The 19,425-nt window shown below is 41.3% G+C and overlaps 1 protein-coding gene and 1 non-coding gene across 2 annotated transcripts in view; both read right to left on the bottom strand.

The window, feature by feature from the left end:
• Positions 1 to 18,792, bottom strand: part of TRHR (thyrotropin releasing hormone receptor) — a 56,173-nt gene extending 37,381 nt beyond the window's left edge. Inside the window, exons 1-2 of the mRNA XM_061439134.1 lie at positions 18,501 to 18,792; positions 17,111 to 17,984 (exon numbers count right to left, since the gene is read on the bottom strand). Of these exons, the coding sequence (XP_061295118.1) occupies positions 17,111 to 17,899 (789 nt within the window). The 5' untranslated portion in view covers positions 17,900 to 17,984; positions 18,501 to 18,792. The remainder of the gene's footprint in view (positions 1 to 17,110; positions 17,985 to 18,500) is intronic.
• TRNAC-ACA (transfer RNA cysteine (anticodon ACA)) lies at positions 2,778 to 2,850 on the bottom strand. Its single transcript has one exon. It is a non-coding gene; the product is annotated as a tRNA-Cys (tRNA).
• Positions 18,793 to 19,425: the final 633 nt, after the last annotated feature.

Consider the following 19,425-nt stretch of genomic DNA (forward strand, 5'->3'; position numbering starts at 1 on the left):
ACTGTGGACTGCAGTTGGTTTATACAAAAGTATTGACTCGATTGCTCTTAACTTCTTCAGAGACATGCCTAATGGATTTGTAAAGAAACTCCTGGTGGTTCATTCTAGCACTTTATAATACCTAGTTAAATATTTCTTCTGTAAATTCATCCTGAATCCGAGTCCTTTTCTATCTTTTCCCCGTAGAACAAAACTGTCTCCGTGCACTCTTCTCTGACTCTTCCCTCAGATTTTTCTACATGCGAAGTATTGCAAATGTTTGTCAGGCAGAATCAGTCACAAAGCTGAGCTCTCATCAGAGGAACCATGGCAGGATGTCAGTCCTGCACATGGGGGCTTTAGTCACTTGACTCTACAAATGATCTTTAAAGATCCATGGGGTGCTCTGCATTTACTCTGCCTCTTTCCTTTCTCACTCTCCCAGTGGTGCCACCACTCTCCTTATCTTCCCAGCTAAGACCTGCTGCCTGCAGAAAGGATGCTGAATTCTCCCATGGTCATAAATCCCCATAAAACTCAAACAACAAAGGCACAGATTGGAAAGGCATAGGATGCTTTACTTACTTGCAGCTAATTTATAATTATGCTCAGGCAATTTATCCAAGGGATATAGATTTTGGCTCAAAGTCACCTGTGTTGTTTATAAAAGGTTGTACTATTTTCTTTTCCAAAATAATATTATCTATTTTTATTGCAACTAAATATGGATGTCAGGTGCTTTACATTATTCATCCTATTCCATGAGCACATATATTTAGCTTTGTTTAATCTTCAGAGCTAATTTAATTTTTAGTTTATTCAAGTTCTTTTTAGGTGCCTCCCATGCAGCTCTGAAGAGCTGTGTCTGACTCTAGCATCAAGGCCATGACTTCCCAGTTTTAGATAAATCCACTGGTTTATTTAAATGAAACTTCTCACTCTTCTTGGCTCATTCATATTTCTTTACTTTCCCTTGTAACTGGAATCACCCACTACAAATATGACTTTGGCCCTCTGGCTGTTCCAAGGAGGGGAATTGTGTGTTTTTTTAATCTCTAGCAAAGAACCCAACCCTCTTCTAGCCTCTTAAATGCAGTCATTGCTCCAGAACTTGGATTTTGTCCATCTGTCCTTCCCTTAAAAAAAATTCACCTCTAGTCAGAGTCGGAATCAAGACGGTGGAGTAGGAAGATTCTGAGCTCACCCCTTCCCAGGGATGCTCCACAACTACATACACAGCAATCATCTCCGAGGACAACCTGAAGACGAGCAGAAAAGCTTCTCTACAACTCAGGACATAAGGAAAGGGCCATGCTGAGATGGGTAGGAGGGGCCGAGATGCGGTCCAGTCAGAACCCCCACCCTCAGGACAGTGATCCACAAGTGAGAGGGACATAATGTTCATGAAGAACCCCCTCCCCAACCCTGAAGAGTGAGGGGTCTGAGCTTTTCCTTGGACTCCCCAGCCCCAGGAGTCCTGCACTGGGAAGATGATTTCCCCCCCATAACATCTAGCTTTGAAACCCAGAGGGGCTTATGTCCAGGAGAGCTGGAGGGCTGTGGGGAAACTGAGATTTCACTCTTGCACATAAACCTATTCCGTCTGAGTCCCAGCACACAGGTAGCAGCTTGAAAAGAACCTGGGCCTTACACAGAGGAGATCACTGACATAAGGACAGGTGCCACAGGCACGGGGTTCTGGTGGCACTTTCTCTGGGGACGAAAGCACTGGTGGGTCCCAGATTTCTTTCACTCTCTTTCACCTAGCTGGCTCAGGGCTGGCACACACCATGTCTGTCCCACTCCATCACCTGAGCTAAAGCCGTGTACCCTATCCTGGTGTCCCCTGGGACCCATCTCACCCAACCCACCTGTCTCATCTGGGCCCTCCAAAGTGGCTCCTGACCCCCCTACCTATTCAGTTCAGTTCAGTCAGCCTTAAAAAAGAATAATACCTTGCCATTTGTAATATGTGGATGGACCAGAGGGTAAATATATGCTAAGTGAAGTAAGTGGGACAGAGAGACAAATACTGTATGATTTCACTTATACAGGCACACCTCAGAGTAATTGTGAGCTTGGTTCTAGACCATAGCAATAAAGGGACTATCACAATAAAGTGAGTTACATGTATTTTTTGCTTTCCCAGGGCATATAAAAGTTATGTTTACACTATACTGTGGTCTATTAAGTGCATAAAAGCATTTTGTCTAAAATAAACCAATATACATACTTTAATTAATTCTTTATTGCTAAAAAATGCTATCATCCAATAGTACGGGATTGCCACAAAATTTCAATTTGCAAAAATTGCAATACCTATGAAGTGTGATAAAATAAACTGTGTTTGTATGTGAAATCTAAAAAACCAAACAATCAAATCAAATAAAAACAAACTCATAGATAACAGAAAACAAACTGGTGGTTAGCAAGGGATAGGGTGATGGGGTGTTGGGTGAAGTAAGTAAAGAGAATTAAGAAGTATAAATTTCTAGTTATAAAAATAAATGTCATGGAGATAATTACAATAATAACTTTGTATGGTGACAGAAGGTTAGCAGACTTGTCATGGTGATCAATTCATAATGTATATAAATGCTGAATCACTCATGTACATCTGAAATGAATATAATGTTAACTGTAGTGCAATAAAAAGAATAGAAAGAAAGAAACTGAAGTCGATCAGTCATGTCTGACTCTTTGCAACCCCATGGACTGTAGCCTACCAGGTTCCTCCGTCCATGGGATTTTTGAGGCAAGAATACTGGAGTGGGTTGCCATTTCCTTCTCCAGGAGATCTTCCTGACCCAGGAATTGAACCTGGGTCTCCTGCATTGTAGGCAGACGCTTTACCATCTGAGCCACCAGGCAAATATACAAATAAATTCAATCCTAGTCATACTTGCTTTCTATTATTATTCTACTGGTTTGTAAATGCACATATCTGTTCCTGACTACTCACTTAGAGTCTAACTTTTTCCAAATCCTAAATACTTACAATCTAAAATTTCCATATCCTTATTGTAAGCTAAAGATTTCTGACAATGTTTTTTAACATCTGTCCTTTAAGATTTCTTTCAACAAAGCACACAATCTGGTGGGAGAGACACGTGAACAAATGGCTCCAGCAATGTGGTACATGCACGTCCTCATCAGACCTGTTACTTCCCATTCACCCTCTCACAGATCAGCTTTCAGAGCAGGCTTTCCTCCCCTCCAGGGGCAGGGATTGGTGCTTGTCCTTCTGTCTGTAGCACTCTGTTCTTGCACCTGTTTGGAATGCTTGCTGCGGGGAGAGTATGTACACTGGCTTGAGGGAAGGAGAGAGTGTGGCCAGTTAAAGGACACTGCTTGTGAAAGGGTATGCTGGGGACAGAAAGGAGATGAGCTGGAGGAAGTAAGCAGGGGGCAGAACTTAGCTGTCCCAGTGTGATAACACTTTGGATGTAAACCTATAGGAAATGAGGGTATTGGAAGGCTCGGGCAGCATAGCGATGCTATCTAGTGTGTGTTTTAGCTCATTCTAGCAGCACCCTGGGGGCTGAATTGGAAGAGGTCAACCAAGAGGCAGGGGAGTGGTTAGGAAGGAAGCTTATGCAATGGTTTGTCCAGGCAGAGAGACTGGCCTCCTGGTCTCCAGTGCAGAGAGGACATGATGAGGCTGGAATTAGGGAAACAGCATTAGAGAGAAGAAGGTGGGTGCTGGGGGGATTTCAGAGGAAAAAAATTCCAGGTGTGATGACTTGGAGAGCAGACTTGTGGAAATTTACGCAAGAGGAGGGCATTTACGGCCCAGAAAAAGAGAACTGATGATGGCCCTGTACATGGATGAAAGTGAAAGTTGCTCAGTTGTGTCCAACTCTGCGACCCTATGGACTATACTGTTCATGGAATTCTCCAGGCCAGAATATTGGAGTGGGTAGCCTTTCCCTTCTCCAGGGGATCTTCCCAACCCAGGGATCAAACCCAGGTCTCCCACATTGCAGGCGGATTCTTTACCAGCTGAACCGAATACCGGAGTGGATAGCCTATCCCTTCTCCAGGGGATCTTCCAGATCCAGGAATTGAACTGGGGTCTCCTGCATTGCAGGCAGATTCTTTACCAACTGAGCTGTCAGGGACATGGATAGGCAGGGGTTAATGAGGGCCCACTGGAAGGGAAACTCCGAAGCTGCACCCTGTGGGATGTGACTTCCTTGGTGATGTTCACCAGCCTGATGGGGGACTTGGGAAGGCAGGTGCCAGTGGGGGCCCTGTGCTTGGCTTTCTGGCCTCACTGATCCAGCCCCAGCTTGCAGGTCCTCCGCATTTATTTCCCATAAACTTTTGGCTCACATCTAGCTAATTGCATTACTACTCCTCAGACAGAGCATGCTTTATAATAAAATTCTGGGCTTTTTCTCCCATTGATAATACCATCAGATCCTTCTCATCTCCCTCCTTTATCTGGAATGACCTCTTTCCGCTCAGTCTCTTTAATGTGGCCCAAACCTCCAGCTCCAGGAAACCCTCACTGATCTCTTCTTTGATTTTTCTCGTACTCTATGGTTGAAATGGAGCAGGTGAGATGGGTTAAAATCTTGGCTTTGACACAACTGGCACATCAACTTTGTATTCCTATGCCTCCAAGTCCTCTTTTACAGTTAGTTCCTACTCAAGATTCTAGTGATGATATATTGAATCAGTTCATATAAACTTAATGTGCTTACTATATTTCTCTCTGGGCATAGAGCAGAAGACTGAGAAATACTTACTAATTTGATCTTATGAATATGCTGCTAGGTGAGCCTGGAAGATCTATCTACTATGACCTCTAAACTTTGTCTTCTTCAGGAATGAATTACTAGTCTAAAATTTTTGCTATTTCATGAATAAGGTGGGGATAAACAATATTCTAATTATGACATGTAATGTAAGTATAGTAAATAAGAATTATGGAATGCTTATTATGTACTAGGCATTTCCTCACAGCAACCCTATGAGTGGGTATCATTAGTATCCCATGTTACCCTTGAACAAACAAGTATTATGAAGTAAAATAACTTATCCAGTTAGAGAGACAGGATGTAGAATTGAACTTACATTTTTCTGACTCCAGAGGTCATGCTGGACTCTGCCTTTGGGTAGATGTTCAGCCTATGGGATTCCTTGCTCTAATGCAGCCTGAACTGGGACCTTGAGCTTTTCAGAGAGGTGGGAGGTATTGACGGTGGGGAGGGCTTTACAGGTGGGAAAAATGACACCAGCAAGGTTGCAAAGTTAAATGAGCTTGGTATACACGGGAGAATCTAGTGGACACACCTGCAGCTATGAAGAAGGAATAAATATAGGTAAAGGCCATTCATCCTCTTGTATTCTGTGCCATGCTTCCTAACACCACTGCCTGTCCACTCATTCCAGCTGAAAATCTGGGACTCGATTTAGGAACTTCTCCCTTTGTCATTTGACAAATTAGTAGTTAAATCCCACTGATTTTGCTCTATACATCCATCCTAGCCTTCTCTACTTACATCTTAATGCAAGTCTTTGCTTTCTTGCTTGGATTCCAAAAGTGTCATTTCTGTTTCTCAGGTTATAGGCTGGATTCATTGTAAAATTTCATGAGTAAAGTTTCCAAAAGTCAAATCCAGTTTGCCACTGTCCTTGTTAGAGTCCTTCAGTGGTTCCCTGGTGCCTTAGAACCAAATTTAGATATTTTTAGTGACACACAGGGCCTTCCAAAGTCTTACCCTGGGCCCTGTTTGGCTATGTAAATGACTAATCCTGCTGGTTTCATGTAAGCCTGGTGAACGCCTATTTGTTTTTCAAAAGTGCAGTGACTCTTCCCTGTTGGGGGGTGCTGCTCTCCAGCATCATGTGCGGTGTTCACCACTCCTTGTGTCTCTTCTGCACATTGTACAGCCTAACTTTGTATTTTCCTACTGTTTTGTTCAACTCCTGTGTACGAGACAGCAAAAGAGACACTGATGTATAGATCAGTCTTATGGACTCTGTGGGAGAGGGAGAGGGTGGGGAGATTTGGGAGAATAGCATTGAAACATGTATAATATCATGTATGAGACGAGTCGCCAGTCCAGGTTCGATGCACGATACTGGATGCTTGGGGCTGGTGCACTGGGACAACCCAGAGGGAGGGTATGGGGAGGGAGGAGGGAGGAGGGTTCAGGATGGGGAACACAGGTATACCTGTGGCAGATTCATTTTGATATTTGGCAAAACTAATACAATATTGTAAAGTTTAAAAATAAAATAAAATTTAAATTAAAATAAATAAATAAAATAAAATAAAAATGAAAAAAAATAAAAAAGTTATAGTTGATGTACAATATTATATAAGCTACAGGTATACCATATAGTGATTCACAATTTTAAAGGTAGCAGAGACATCACTTTGCCAATAAAGGTCTGCAAATCAAAGCTATGGTTTTTCCAGTAGTCATGTATAGATGTGAGAGTTGGACCATAAAGAAGGCTGAGCACTGAAGAATTGATGCTTTTGAACTGTGGTGCTGGAGAAGACTTTTGAGAGTCCCATGGACAGCTTAGAGATCAATCAATCCTAAAGGAAATCAACCCTGAATATTCACTGGGAGGACTGATGCTGAAGCTGGAGCTCCAGTACTTTGGCCATCTGATGTGAAGAGCTGACTCATTGGAAAATACCCTGACACTGGGAAAGATTGAAGGCAAGAAGAGAAGAGGGCAGCAGAGGATGAAATGGTTGGTTGGAATCATCGACTTCGTGGACATGAGTTTGAGCAAACTCTGGGAGATGGTGAAGGGCAAGGAAGCCTGGTGTGCTGCAGTCCATGGAGTCTATACACAGAGTGGGACACAACTAAGCGACTGAACAACAACAACAGTTATTATAAAGTACCATCTATATTCCTGTGCTGTACAATGTCTTTGTAGATTATTTTATACATAGTAGTCTGTGCCTCTTAATCCCCTAATCCTAACTGGCCCCCCTTCCTTTCCTCCTACCACTGGTAACTGCTAGTTTGTTCTCTGTATCTGTGTCTGTTTCTTTTTTTGTTATATTCACTAGTTTGTTTTATTTTTTAGATTCCACATATAAGCGGTATCATACAGTATCTGTCTTTCTCTGACTTATTTTACTTAGCGTAATACTCTCCAAGTCTATCCACGTTGTTGCAAACTGCAAAATTTCATTCTTTTTCATGGCCGAGCAGTAGTCCATTGTATAGATGTACCATATCCTCTTTATCTCTTCAACTGTTGGTAGACGCTTAGGTTGCTTCCATATATTAGCAATTGTAAATAATTATTCTATGAACATTAGGGTACATGCATCTTTTCAAATGAGTGGTTTTATTTTTTCACACCTGTCAGAATGGCTATCATCAAAAAGACCACAAATAACAAATGCTGGCAAGGATGGAAAGAAAGGGAAACCCTCGTGCACTGTTGGTGGGAATGCATGTTGGCACGGCCACAGTGGAAACAGTATGGAGGTTTCTCAAGAAAACTAAAAATAGAGTTATTATATGATCCAGTCCTGGTTATATATCTGAAAAATCAAAAATACCACGCAAACTGCTTTTGAATTGTGATACAGAAAGTTCCACAAGACAGCGACTATTATTTGTTCTCCAGAGTAATGCCTGGCATGAGATTGGTGCTCAGTAATTGTTCATTGAATTAAAGAAATAATGGCTGAACAAAGCAAGAAAAAAGATGAAAAGGTCAGATTTTAGAGGGCTTTGAAAGCCAGTCAGGGGAAATTGGGGTTATTTCTCTTTGAAATAAGATGATGTGTGCAAATTGTTTTTGGAAAATTAGTCACAGAGGAGCACTCAGATTTATTCTCATCTTAGTACTTTTGCTCACATTGTTTCCTTCCCTAAGTTGCCATCCCTCTGCATCTCTGCATATTCTGTCCAGTGTAGTTCACTTATTGGGAAGGATATTTGAAAGGCTTGTTGGAAAGCCAACAGGACTTTGTATAAAAAGTAAATTATGATTTGAGTATGCCATGTTTCTAAGTCAGCCTGTTCTGTCTGAAAGTGGGGAAATCTTCCTCAAATTCTTATCTACCAACAAACTCACTATTATTCTAGCTGGTTGCTAGTTTTGCTATTTTATAATTCAAAAGACAGTCAATAAAAGAAAATAAATTTTAATTAAAACCAGAGAAGGATATGGAATGGCAAACAATACTTTTTCAGGGAGCAAAATAGAGTGCTGGACTTGACTTAGTCTCAACTATGCATGTATGTACTCTTTTCAGTTCAGTTCAGTTCAGTCGCTCAGTCGTGTCTGAAAACAACAGAATGGGAAAGACTAGAGATCTCTTCAAGAAAATTAGAGATACCAAGGGAACATTTCATGCAAAGATGGGCCCGATAAAGGACAGAAATGGTATGGACCTAACAGAAGCAAAAGATATTAAGAAGAGGTGGCAAGAATACACAGAACTGTACAAAAAAGATCTTCATGACCCAGATAATCACAATGGTGTGATCACTCACCTAGAGCCAGACATCCTGGAATGTGAAGTCAAGTGGGCCTTAGAAAACATCACTATGAACAAAGCTAGTGGAGGTGATGGAATTCCAGTTGAGCTATTTCAAATCCTGAAAGATGATGCTGTGAAAGTGCTGCACTCAATATGCCAGCAAATTTGGAAAACTCAGCAGTGGCCACAGGACGGGAAAAGGTCAGTTTTCATTCCAATCCCAAAGAAAGGCAATGCCAAAGAATGCTCAAACTACCGCACAATTGCACTCATCTAACACGCTAGTAAAATAATGCTCAAAATTCTCCAAGCCAGGCTTCAGCAATATGTGAATCGTGAACTTCCAGATGTTCAAGCTGGTTTTAGAAAAGGCAGAAGAACCAGAGATCAAATTGCCAACATTCACTGGATCACGGAAAAAGCAAGAGAGTTCCAGAAAAACATCTATTTCTGCTTTATTGACTATGCCAAAGCCTTTGACTGTGTGGATCACAATAAACTGTGGGAAATTCTGAAAGAGATGGGCATACCAGACCACCTGACCTGCCTTTTGAGAAACCTATATGCAGGTCAAGAAGCAACAGTTAGAACTGGACATAGAACAACAGACTGGTTCCAGATAGGAAAAGGAGTACGTCAAGGCTGTATATTGTCACCCTGCTTATTTAACTTATATGCAGAGTACATCATGTGCTCTTTTACAATTCATTTATTGTGTATGATACACATGCACACACATACACAGAAGTGTATTGATCAACATTTAATAACTGGCTCTCCACAAAAAAGGGAGGGGCCCTGAAATGTCATATTTTCTGATTTCTACAAATTAGTACTCCAATCATGACCAATTTTAAGCAACCAGTATAAAGTCACTGAATGTAGATTTGTGAAGAAATGCTAGCCACCCACTCTTGCAAAGCCTGTATTCCCTGGCTGCAACACATGACCTGCCATATATTCTTTGGGGAGCTGCTGCATACCAAGTTCAGTGCTGAGGGCACTGGGAATAAGGGCCCTACCCTTACAGACGTTAGTGGCAATGGGAAGACCAACAGGTAACAATTATGATACAAAAGAATTACTAAACCAGAAGTAAATACAAATTACTGTGGAAACAGGTAGAATACCTAACATAATTATTATAGCTAGGCATTCAGTTATATAGATCTGCTTGAGAAATGCAGGGAAGGCTTGATGGGGTGCATGGGGGGGGCGCCATTTGATCTGAGACTTGGAAGATAATTTGGAGCTTGCCAGATGAAATGTTTTCCAGCTGAGAGAAAGTAGCAAGATCAGAGAACTACAAATAATTCAGTACTGCTGGGGTATAAAGTATACATTAGGAGAGCCATAAGCGATAAAGTTAAAACATATAAAGGAGTCAGGATCACATTTGTTATGCTAAGGGGTTTAAACTCTAGGCTTCAGGGAACTACAAAAAGCATTTCAATAACATACTTGTGTATTAGAGAAACCTCCTGGTGAGCAGTGTGCAGGATGACCTAGGAGATGGTGGAATGGGAGAGGCTTGGTGAGGTATGTCCTGAAATGGAGCAGATAAGAAATGGTGACTAGGGCAATGGCCGTGTGAGGGAGTAGGTCAAACATGAGAGTTTAGGAGCTAGAATCACTAGCATCTGGTTATCACTTGGGGTGGGTAGATAGGACAGAAAAGGGCTATAAGGCCTCCTAGATTTGTGGCCTGGGAATCTAAAATAGGAAAGAAGAAAAGTGATATGGATTTATGAAGGAAATAAATGGATTTAGATGTAGTCATATTGGATTTGATGTACTTACATGATGTCCAAAAACCAGGTAGGTGTATGGGTCAGATATCTTTGCAAGAGCTGTGTCCTGGGCTCTCATAGGCAGGAGTTGTAACCTTGGGTGTGGATGTAAGTAGGTGGAGTGACAAAGGTCAGGGCCGGGAAAGAGCAACCACAGTCTGGTTCAGGCTTCCCTCCATAGAGAATGCACTTCCATTGTCCCACTTCATGCTACTAGACTATTCTCTCCCTGGACGTGCCCAGTCTTCCCCTATTTACTACTCTCTCAGTTGAACTTTCTTCCTTTTCTCTCTGTTCTCCTTATTGCTGCTTTGAGACATTCCACCCATCTTCACAGGCCCAGATCAATGCCACGTACCCCACTGAGCCTTCCTCCACTCTTTCCCAGCTTTTCTCCTCCTGGATGCTGTGTCCTCTATTCTAAAGCATAATAGTCTACTCAGAATTATTTGTGCACACGGCCAATAGTGAGCCCCTAGAAGGTGAAGAGTTTGCTTTTAAATGTCCTGATGGCCTCTATATCTAGGAGTGTTAGGTGCTTCTGGGGTTATGAATGAATGTTTCATTAAACTGGGGAGGATATTGAATCTTCCCCAATACTGGACTTCCCTGGTGGCTCAGATGGTAAAGAATCTGCCTGATATGCAGAAGACCCAGGTTCAATCCCTAGGAGGGAAAGATCCCCTGGAGAAGGGAACGGCAACTCACTCCAGTATTCTTGCTTGGAGAATTCCATGGACAGAGGAGCCTGGTGGTCTACAATAGGGTTTCAGAGTCAGACATGACTGAGTGACTAACACTTTCACTGTTTTCACTTTTCTTTGAATAGAAAATGATCTACCATAAAATTCTGCTTAATGTTGGCCTAGCTTTAACTTTACACCTTTCACCTTCCCCTAACTCATAACAAAAGTAAAGGAGACTAAGAACATGGGTACGGCCCAGCCTTCATCTGTCTGGAACTTGGACTGTCTGCAATTTGAAGAATTCACAAGAGAATGCATAAAGAAATATAATTTTTTATTTTCAAGGTTAGCTGATTTTAAGGGGCTTTTTGGTATGTGGTCAAATTGAGAATTCTGTAGGAGTGCAGGTTTTTCTTTTTTGTAGGCATATAGAAAAATTTATTTTTCTCTACCAGTGAAATTATAACTCAAAGCTGCAAGTATAAAATTGGGAATAAACAATGTGTGTTCATCTAACCAAAGGGCACAAAACATGAAACTGCACTTTCAATGAATCAATTTATGGCAGAAGGAGTTTTTCCTTATATAGGATGTGAATTAGAAAATGGAACACTTTTCTTTAATAATAAAAAAATAAGATGGCACACTTAGATATCTGTGTGCTAAATGCAAAAATTGCACTCCCCCCTTGCCCATCTTAGAGATCTTTATATTATTAAGAATATAGTTGGGCCCAGACAAATAGAGCAAATAAGACAATTACAAATGAAAGATGGACTTGTGAGAATAGTACAAAAACACTCCCAGTAAACTTGAGAAACCTCTGATTTAGGCCTAATGCTGAAGAGTTTGGGATCATTAATTTGCCTTTTGAGGTTAATCATTGTTTAGGCCACCCACACAACTTGAGGGATTTCATGTTTGCAAATGTCAGCCCTATGGCCACTATTATGCCTCTTTTCCTTTGTGTTCTGTTTTTCTTGTTCAGGGTTTCTTCTTTAAAAAGGTAAGAGTTGGAGGGAGGCAGGGGAGAAGAGACACATTTAAGCCCCTTGTCTACCCAAGTTCATCATTTTCCACGAGCACAGCCTACTCAGATTGCTCCGTCAGAGTCGGAGTCGGGAGACTGCAGAGGGCATGGAGGTCACTGGGAAGGACAGGGACGCGGGAAGGGTAGCTGATGGTACAGGTGAGCAGAGACAAGCCATGGATTTTGTCTGATGCCTCTCATTTGATTCAAGTCACTCCATGAGGAATTGTTGGTTTCATTTTATTAATGAAAAAACGGAGGCTGAGAAAAACTGACTCACAATCTTATCCATTTTCTTTTACTCTGTGCTATTCTTGGGAATATTAATTTCAACATTTTGTGTAAAAGCAGCATGTAAGGTTATATATCTATGAAGTGAAGCGAAGTGAAGTTGCTCAGTCGTGTCCAACTTTTCACTACCCCATGGACTGTAGCCTGCCAGGTTCCTCTATCCATGGGATTTTCCAGGCAAGAATACTGGTGTGTGTTGCCATTTTCTTCTCCAGGGGCTCTTCCCGATCCAGGGATTGAACCCGAGTCTCCCACATTGCAGGAGGATTCTTTACCAGCTGAGCCACAAGGGAAGCCCAAGAATACTGGAGTGGGTAGCCTATCCCTTCTCCAGGGGGTCTTCCCTGCCTAGGAATTGAACCTGGGTCTCCTGTATTGCAGGTGGATTCTTTACCAACTGAGCTATCAGGGAATCAGCAGTATATCTATCTATCTATCTATATATCATATGTCATCAATATATATATATCTATATATTGACTATTGGAGAAGGCAATGGCACCCCACTCCAGTACTCTTGCCTGGAAAATCCCATGGATGGAGGAGCCTGGTAGGCTGCAGTCCATGGGGTCGCTAAGAGTTGGACATGACTGAGCAACTTCACTTTCATGTTTCACTTTCATGCATTGGAGAAGGAAATGGCAACCCACTCCAGTGTTCTTGCCTGGAGAATCTCAGGTGGGCTGCCGTCTCTGGGGTCGCACAGAGTTGGACACGACTGAAGTGACTTAGCATAGCATAGCATATATTGACTATAATGATATAAAATAAAATCAAGCAAAAATGAGAAAAATATTACTAAATGCTAATATATTATGGTTTTGAGAGGTAGGATACAGGATGCTTTTTTTCTTACGCCTTGTGTTCTATGTTTTCCATAATACATGATTGCTTTTCTATCATCCGCAGAAATAATAGCAACAACAGCAACAAATAAAGGGCATGTATTTCTTTAAAAGGAAGACTGCTTTTGTCTCTTGGGTTACCAACATTCCTCTTGGGAAGGTAGAAGGCTTTTAAGAAATTTATAGAAACAAAGACCGTTTGGCCTTTTAAAAACTTGTCCAGTCAAACAAAACCCATAATGAAAAATTTGCACAACTCTTGGAGTTTCTATTCAGACTAGGTTACACAGTTCCCCACTAGCTATACTGTTTAAAAAAAAAGTACATTCGAGTGACTCAACTGAAAATGAAACTGGTAGCCTGATCTATAAAATAGTCTGCATATCCCTGTGTCCTATGGAAAGCAAATATTTGAATTCAATGTGTTTATTCACAGTGTTGTCCTTCAGCAAGATACTCCTGTGTCTCCAAAATGCCAAAAGATCCAATCAATTCCTCAGCCAATGATAAAGACATTTTATCTATACAATGCTGAACACTTGAATTGACTGAACAGAGAGAGATCTTTTGGTATGTGTAGATGGAGCTGGAATGTGACAATGTGATCATTTAAACTAGGGCTCCAGCATCAAAACAACCAATTGTAAAGCAAAAGATTTAGTCAATCAGATAATTCTTTTGTCTACACAACTCCAAGCTATTATTTAGAGTAATTTGTTTTATCGACTTGACCAAATATTTAGTTGAATCTGAATAACAGAAAGAAAGAAGATTCTGGCCTGAGTTTTCTGCATCAGAAATATAAGTTAAAAGTAAACAAATCAGCAAACACAAACCTCACACGTGTCCCTCACATATAAATATTCTTTATATTTCCTCTAACATGTAGTTCTTCTAAGCTCTGCACATTTGACTTTAATTACTTGTTAGAAAGACCTGGTCCAGACAGAATATTTATTAAAATGTAAATTAAACTTGCCCCAAAGAAAAAATGTGCAGAAAAAATAGTAGAATCAAATCCTGGGGCTAGAGGAGGTAGAGGTTAGAATCTTTTCAAGATTTAAGAAAAGAACCATTTCAGAAGAGGAAAAAGCCAGACCAAAGGGTCACTGATTTTGGACAAAACTGACTGCCCTTCATGGCTCTCATTCCATTCATCGGGAGACACCTCTGTTCTTCCAGACTCAGAACTGTCAAACTGTCCCCTCTTCATCTTTTGTATCTGACATGTTCACATCTCACCTCCTCTTTCTTTGCAACTCCTCTCTGGTTCACACCTTACTTTAAATTCTCCTGATAGAGAATCTTGCTACAATACTTCATGCCTAAATTACTACCAACAGCTTGAAAAGTGGTCCTTCTTCAAAAGTGGAGGCAGAGTCTCAGCCTCCAAGCCTGCCTCATCCACAGCTGTCAGATTTATTGTCCCCAAACACCACTTTCCTCACTGCTGCTTCCTGCTCACCACTCACACTCTTGGTTGCTCCTGCACTAAGTTCAAACTTCTTCCTTTGCCTGATATTTGGGATCCTCCACAACCCTTTCTCTCATTCTTCTCTCTCTCTTTCTCTCTCACAGATATACATATACACTAGCAATCCAATCTTACTTTCTGCTGTTCCTTCAAAGACTTCATTTTAATCAACCAAGTCACTGCTGTGTGTGCTTAGTCACTCAGTCATGTCTGACTCTTTGCAGCCCTATGGACTGTAAACTGCCAGGCTCCTCTGTCCATGGGGATTCTCCAGGCAAGAACTGGAGTAGGTTGCCATGCCCTCCTCCAGGGGATCTTCCCAACCCAGGGATTGAACTCAGGACTCCCACATAGTAGGCAGATTCTTTACCATTTGAGCCACCAGGGAACCAAATCACTGCATACTCTAAAAATTCCCCCATAGTACCCTGTCCTGGTCCCCTCTCCAAATCCATACCATTCTCTTTCCAGCCATATCCTCATGACAACCCTAAATCCTCTGAACACAATTCCAAATGCCCTAATTATTAAAAGTTCAAGAAGTTGCCAAATCCTATACACACCTGTTCAACCAATGATCTTTGTTTAAATGGTGCATTATAATTTAAAGAATAAATCTATTTCCCTTAGAGTTGCCAACATATTAACAGACTCAGAATGAGGCTAATTAAACACTCAGATGAACCAACTTTAGGTGTCCTTCATCAGGTATTTCATTGAACCTTACACCAATTCTGGTTGCTATTTATCCTCATGCTTAAAGATGAGGAAACTGAGGCTCAGAGAGTTCTGCTTACCCAAGGTCATACATCCAAGATTATTAGAACCCTAGAATTTTAAAGCCCAGGGTTTTTTGGAGCCTTTGGCTTTTTGTTTTACTACTCGGCCTCTTTGAGGACAGCCTATCTGTTAACAGCTTTGAAATATGAGTGTGAACATGTAACACAATTAGCAATTTAAAGCACATTATTAATGCTGATAGGTACTAATGACTGTAATTGAAAGGGAAGATATTAGACCAGACAAACAATTTTTTAGAATTTATAACAAGAATATAAATGAGTCTAATGAATGAATTTACTTCCTGACCTTCTTTGCTACAGACATTAACCCATGTTTAGTCTCTAATTGAGATGTACATATTCTTTACTGTCTTATTGTATTTGTTAATGTTTGCCTTGGCAGATGGCCAACAGATCTCTCTGAGTTTCCCTTAATCAAATTTTGGGTAATAGATGGCCAAATATGCCTTGTATTAGGTAGCACTGCTAGATCCAAAGCAACAGAAATCTAAGAGCTGGCAATAGTTTCTCAAGTCTTCCCTTTTATCATCTAGGCACCTTTAATAATACATGTTATATAAATCAAATGTCATGATATAATTTAAAATGTTGTATATATTTCTTTTTAGTGATAGTTCGTTATTCATTTCATGCATGCCTAAAACACCACTATTTATTAGTAACTTACTTCACTATGTGCCCAACATTCGATACAATTCTTCATATTTCAGCCAATCCAGAGATTAGGAAGTGACAGTATGAATGATTCACCTGCATACTTTAAAAAGTACACTCAGTTTCTGTTTATGTACATAGGAAGAACTAAATGCCTACAGGATCAAAAAAAAGAAAGAGACTTCAACCTGTTTGAATGAGCAAGTCTTGCTGATCACCTGTTCTTTTTTTCTGTTTAACAAAGAAAAGGATCTGAAAGCCAAGTTCCTAGATGACTTAGGTGTGTAACTATAGGTAAGTGTGCACATGATATAAAGTATTCCTGTACTGTCTTACAAACTACACCTACTGAAACACAGTTACACTTCACTCATATGAAACCACCGTTCAACAGTAACTGCCTGAGCATTCAGGTGATCTGAAACATAGCTATGCTTAATAGGAAAAAGACGTGTGAAGAATGCAGTCATTCTTTGTCACAAATTAAGCTTGGTGTTAAGCCCTTTTATCAGAACACTTCCTGAGCAGAGTGCACTGTGAGCCTGTACATGCCAGGACATTTTGTAGGGAGCTGAAGGAGAAAGTGATAGAATCTTTCTCCACTAAGACTGAAGAAAAAAAAAAAAAAAGTCCAGGAACCCCTCTCAGTTTCAGTATTGTTTTGACTCATCTTTTCTCAAACTATCTTCTCAAATATTTGTCAGATGATAGAGTTCTTCAAAATATCCAGCTGCTACCTATAGAAACCAGAAATGGCCTAAATATATTGATAACATTTCTCAGAGGGGCACACCATTTTAAAGGTAGAATTCTAGGGTTTCGGTTTCTATTTCCTTATATTTTAATTGCACACAAACTGGTACCTGCTGGTGTGCTGTCAACATTTCCCCATCTATTTTTAGATCCTCAGTTGTTTTAGAGATGGATTTAATATGTAAAGCAGAGGCTTACACCAGTGAAACGCTTGTATGATTGTGTTTTAGTTTTGCCACCAGCTAAGTAGGGCAAAGTTGATCCTATCTCACAAGGAACTCTCTCCCACATTTTCTCTGTGAACTTGGACGCTCAGATTTGCTTACCTGCTTCCTTGAAGATACTGTGCTGTTGAAATATCTATTAGAGGTCTTTGAATTCAAATTCTTATTCTGATGAGTCGAGTCGTTTTTCCACGTGTTAGAGTTTTCTTTAGGATCTGAAGGAATGGGATTTAAGAAGAGGATCCTAGCTATGAATCCGTAGAGGACAGTGGCTAGGATCATTGGCACAACATAAAAGACACCAAAGTCCATTAGGTAAATAGGTGAGTAGTAATTCCTGGAGATCTTGTAGCCACAGGACACTACAATAGCATCTTTATAGGTGCTAATATTGAGATCCAGCAAGAAGAACCAGAGCATACAGTAAATGGATGTGAAAGCCCAGACAAAGATGATTATCTTTTTGGCTCTGGAAAATGTGCAGAGAAACTGGGCTTTGATGGGGTGACAGATCGCTATGTACCGCTCAATGGTAAAGGCTGTGATTGAGCAAGAGGATGCATTAATGCCCAAGTACTGGAGGTAAGTAATGCAGAGACATCCAACGTAGCCATAGACCCAGGAACCGTAGATGCTGTCCGTTATGTTGGGGAGGCCTGCGGCCACCAGGACCATGAGATCAGCTACTGCTAGACTCACCAGGTAGCAGTTTGTGGGGGTCCTCATGTGCTTGGTCCTCATGACCACCAGAACTACCATGATGTTGCCCACAATGCCCAGACCACAAATAATGAGCACAAGTAAGATGGTGACCACTTGGTATTCGAGGGCCACCACAGCTCGAGGCTGAAGCTGTGTTTGGTTCAATTCACTTCCTGTCTCGTTTTCCATCTTTAGTGGCTTGAGGTTTCTCTGGAACACTTCTCAACACATCTTCCTTCCGGCGCCCTGCCTTTACCACACTGGTTCTCTCCCCCTGTGAAGAGTTATAGTCCATATTCATTCACAGGGTCACAATCACTTACAGGTAATTCTCATGTTCTCTCATATCACCTCCCATTTTTCTCCAGTAATAGGGCTCATTTGTACTCCTGAAAACTCCTTTTATTGCAATCTAGTATAGGATGGAGTAACAGTTTTGACCACCTTACAAAAGAGGGACTGTTTTTTTCTTAATGGACAAAAATGCTCGAGAAAAGAGACACAGAAAATGCTCCCTGTTTTGAAAGCATCCTCAATAGGGGGAAAAAAAGAAACAATATCAGCTACCTGAAAAATAAATACAAAGAAATCTCTCAGATGCTTGGGGAAAGTAAAATAAGAAAAAGATACTGGGTGGGAGGCTGGGGGTGGCGGGGAGCCAAAAAGCTTGACAGAAAATTAGCATCTGCCTCCTTGGCTCTCAAAGGGTGAGATCCCTCTGCTACAAAATAGCAAGCCTCCCCAGGCCCCCTGCCCTGCAGACCCAACGGAGAATAATTTCTCCTCTTACCTTTTGCTCTGTAGCGCTGCCCCTTCTTCCAGGTAGATGGAGCGGTAATAAGCGTGAGTTTCCAACCTTGCGGAAAGCCTCCTCCACTTTGGCAGGGAGACCACTTAGCAGGGCTCCGTCTTCAGAACTGCGGTTCCTCTAAACCCTCACAGCCTTTTCCAACTGATGACAGACCATACAGCCGCAGCAGAAGCAGCAGCAGGAGCAGCAGCAGAGAGCCTGGCAAATCATAGATCATCCCCTAATGAGAACACGCTCAGCTCTCCGTCTCCCCCCTCCCCTCTAACACACCCGCCCCACACTCACATTCACACACGCCAGTCAGTCCTCACTGATTCATGATTTCCCCTCTGAGGATTTTCTTATAAATGTGCTAATGATATAGTTGTAATCTGGAAGGCTGATGGTGCCAGCCAGGGGGTTTGAAGCAGCTGGTCTTATAGTTGTTTATAGTCTAAGTTCTAGGGAAACTCAGGCACCTGCGTAAAGTCCTGGGTAAAGTCCCACTCCCCTGTGGGATAGGACTTAGGGAGAGCGAAGCCATCTCAGTCCAGACACAGCCCTGAAAGACTGAAATATCTGTCTGGGCAGAGAGCACACTTTTTTCTCTATGATGGAAACCTGAGGACTATTTCTCTGGTGAACCAGTGAGGTCGGCTCCCTTCTCTCATGGTATATGAATGGAGAATGAGTTAAGACTGATTTTAAACCATTTCAGCTGCAATCTTCTGAGGCTTATACAGATTATTTTTTTTTAACCCATTTGAGATAAGAACATTGATTTAAACCTACATATGATCTGTGAACTTTGTTTTTCAACTCTGTTTTAGCATCACTTACTAGAATCTTTCTAACTGCTCTGGATACCTCTCCCCTCTTCACCCACCCTCTGGACTACAGCCACATGTACCACTCAGCAAGGTTC

Source organism: Bos javanicus, chromosome 14 (assembly GCF_032452875.1).
Source record: "Bos javanicus breed banteng chromosome 14, ARS-OSU_banteng_1.0, whole genome shotgun sequence".
Classification (NCBI taxonomy): domain Eukaryota; kingdom Metazoa; phylum Chordata; class Mammalia; order Artiodactyla; family Bovidae; genus Bos; species Bos javanicus.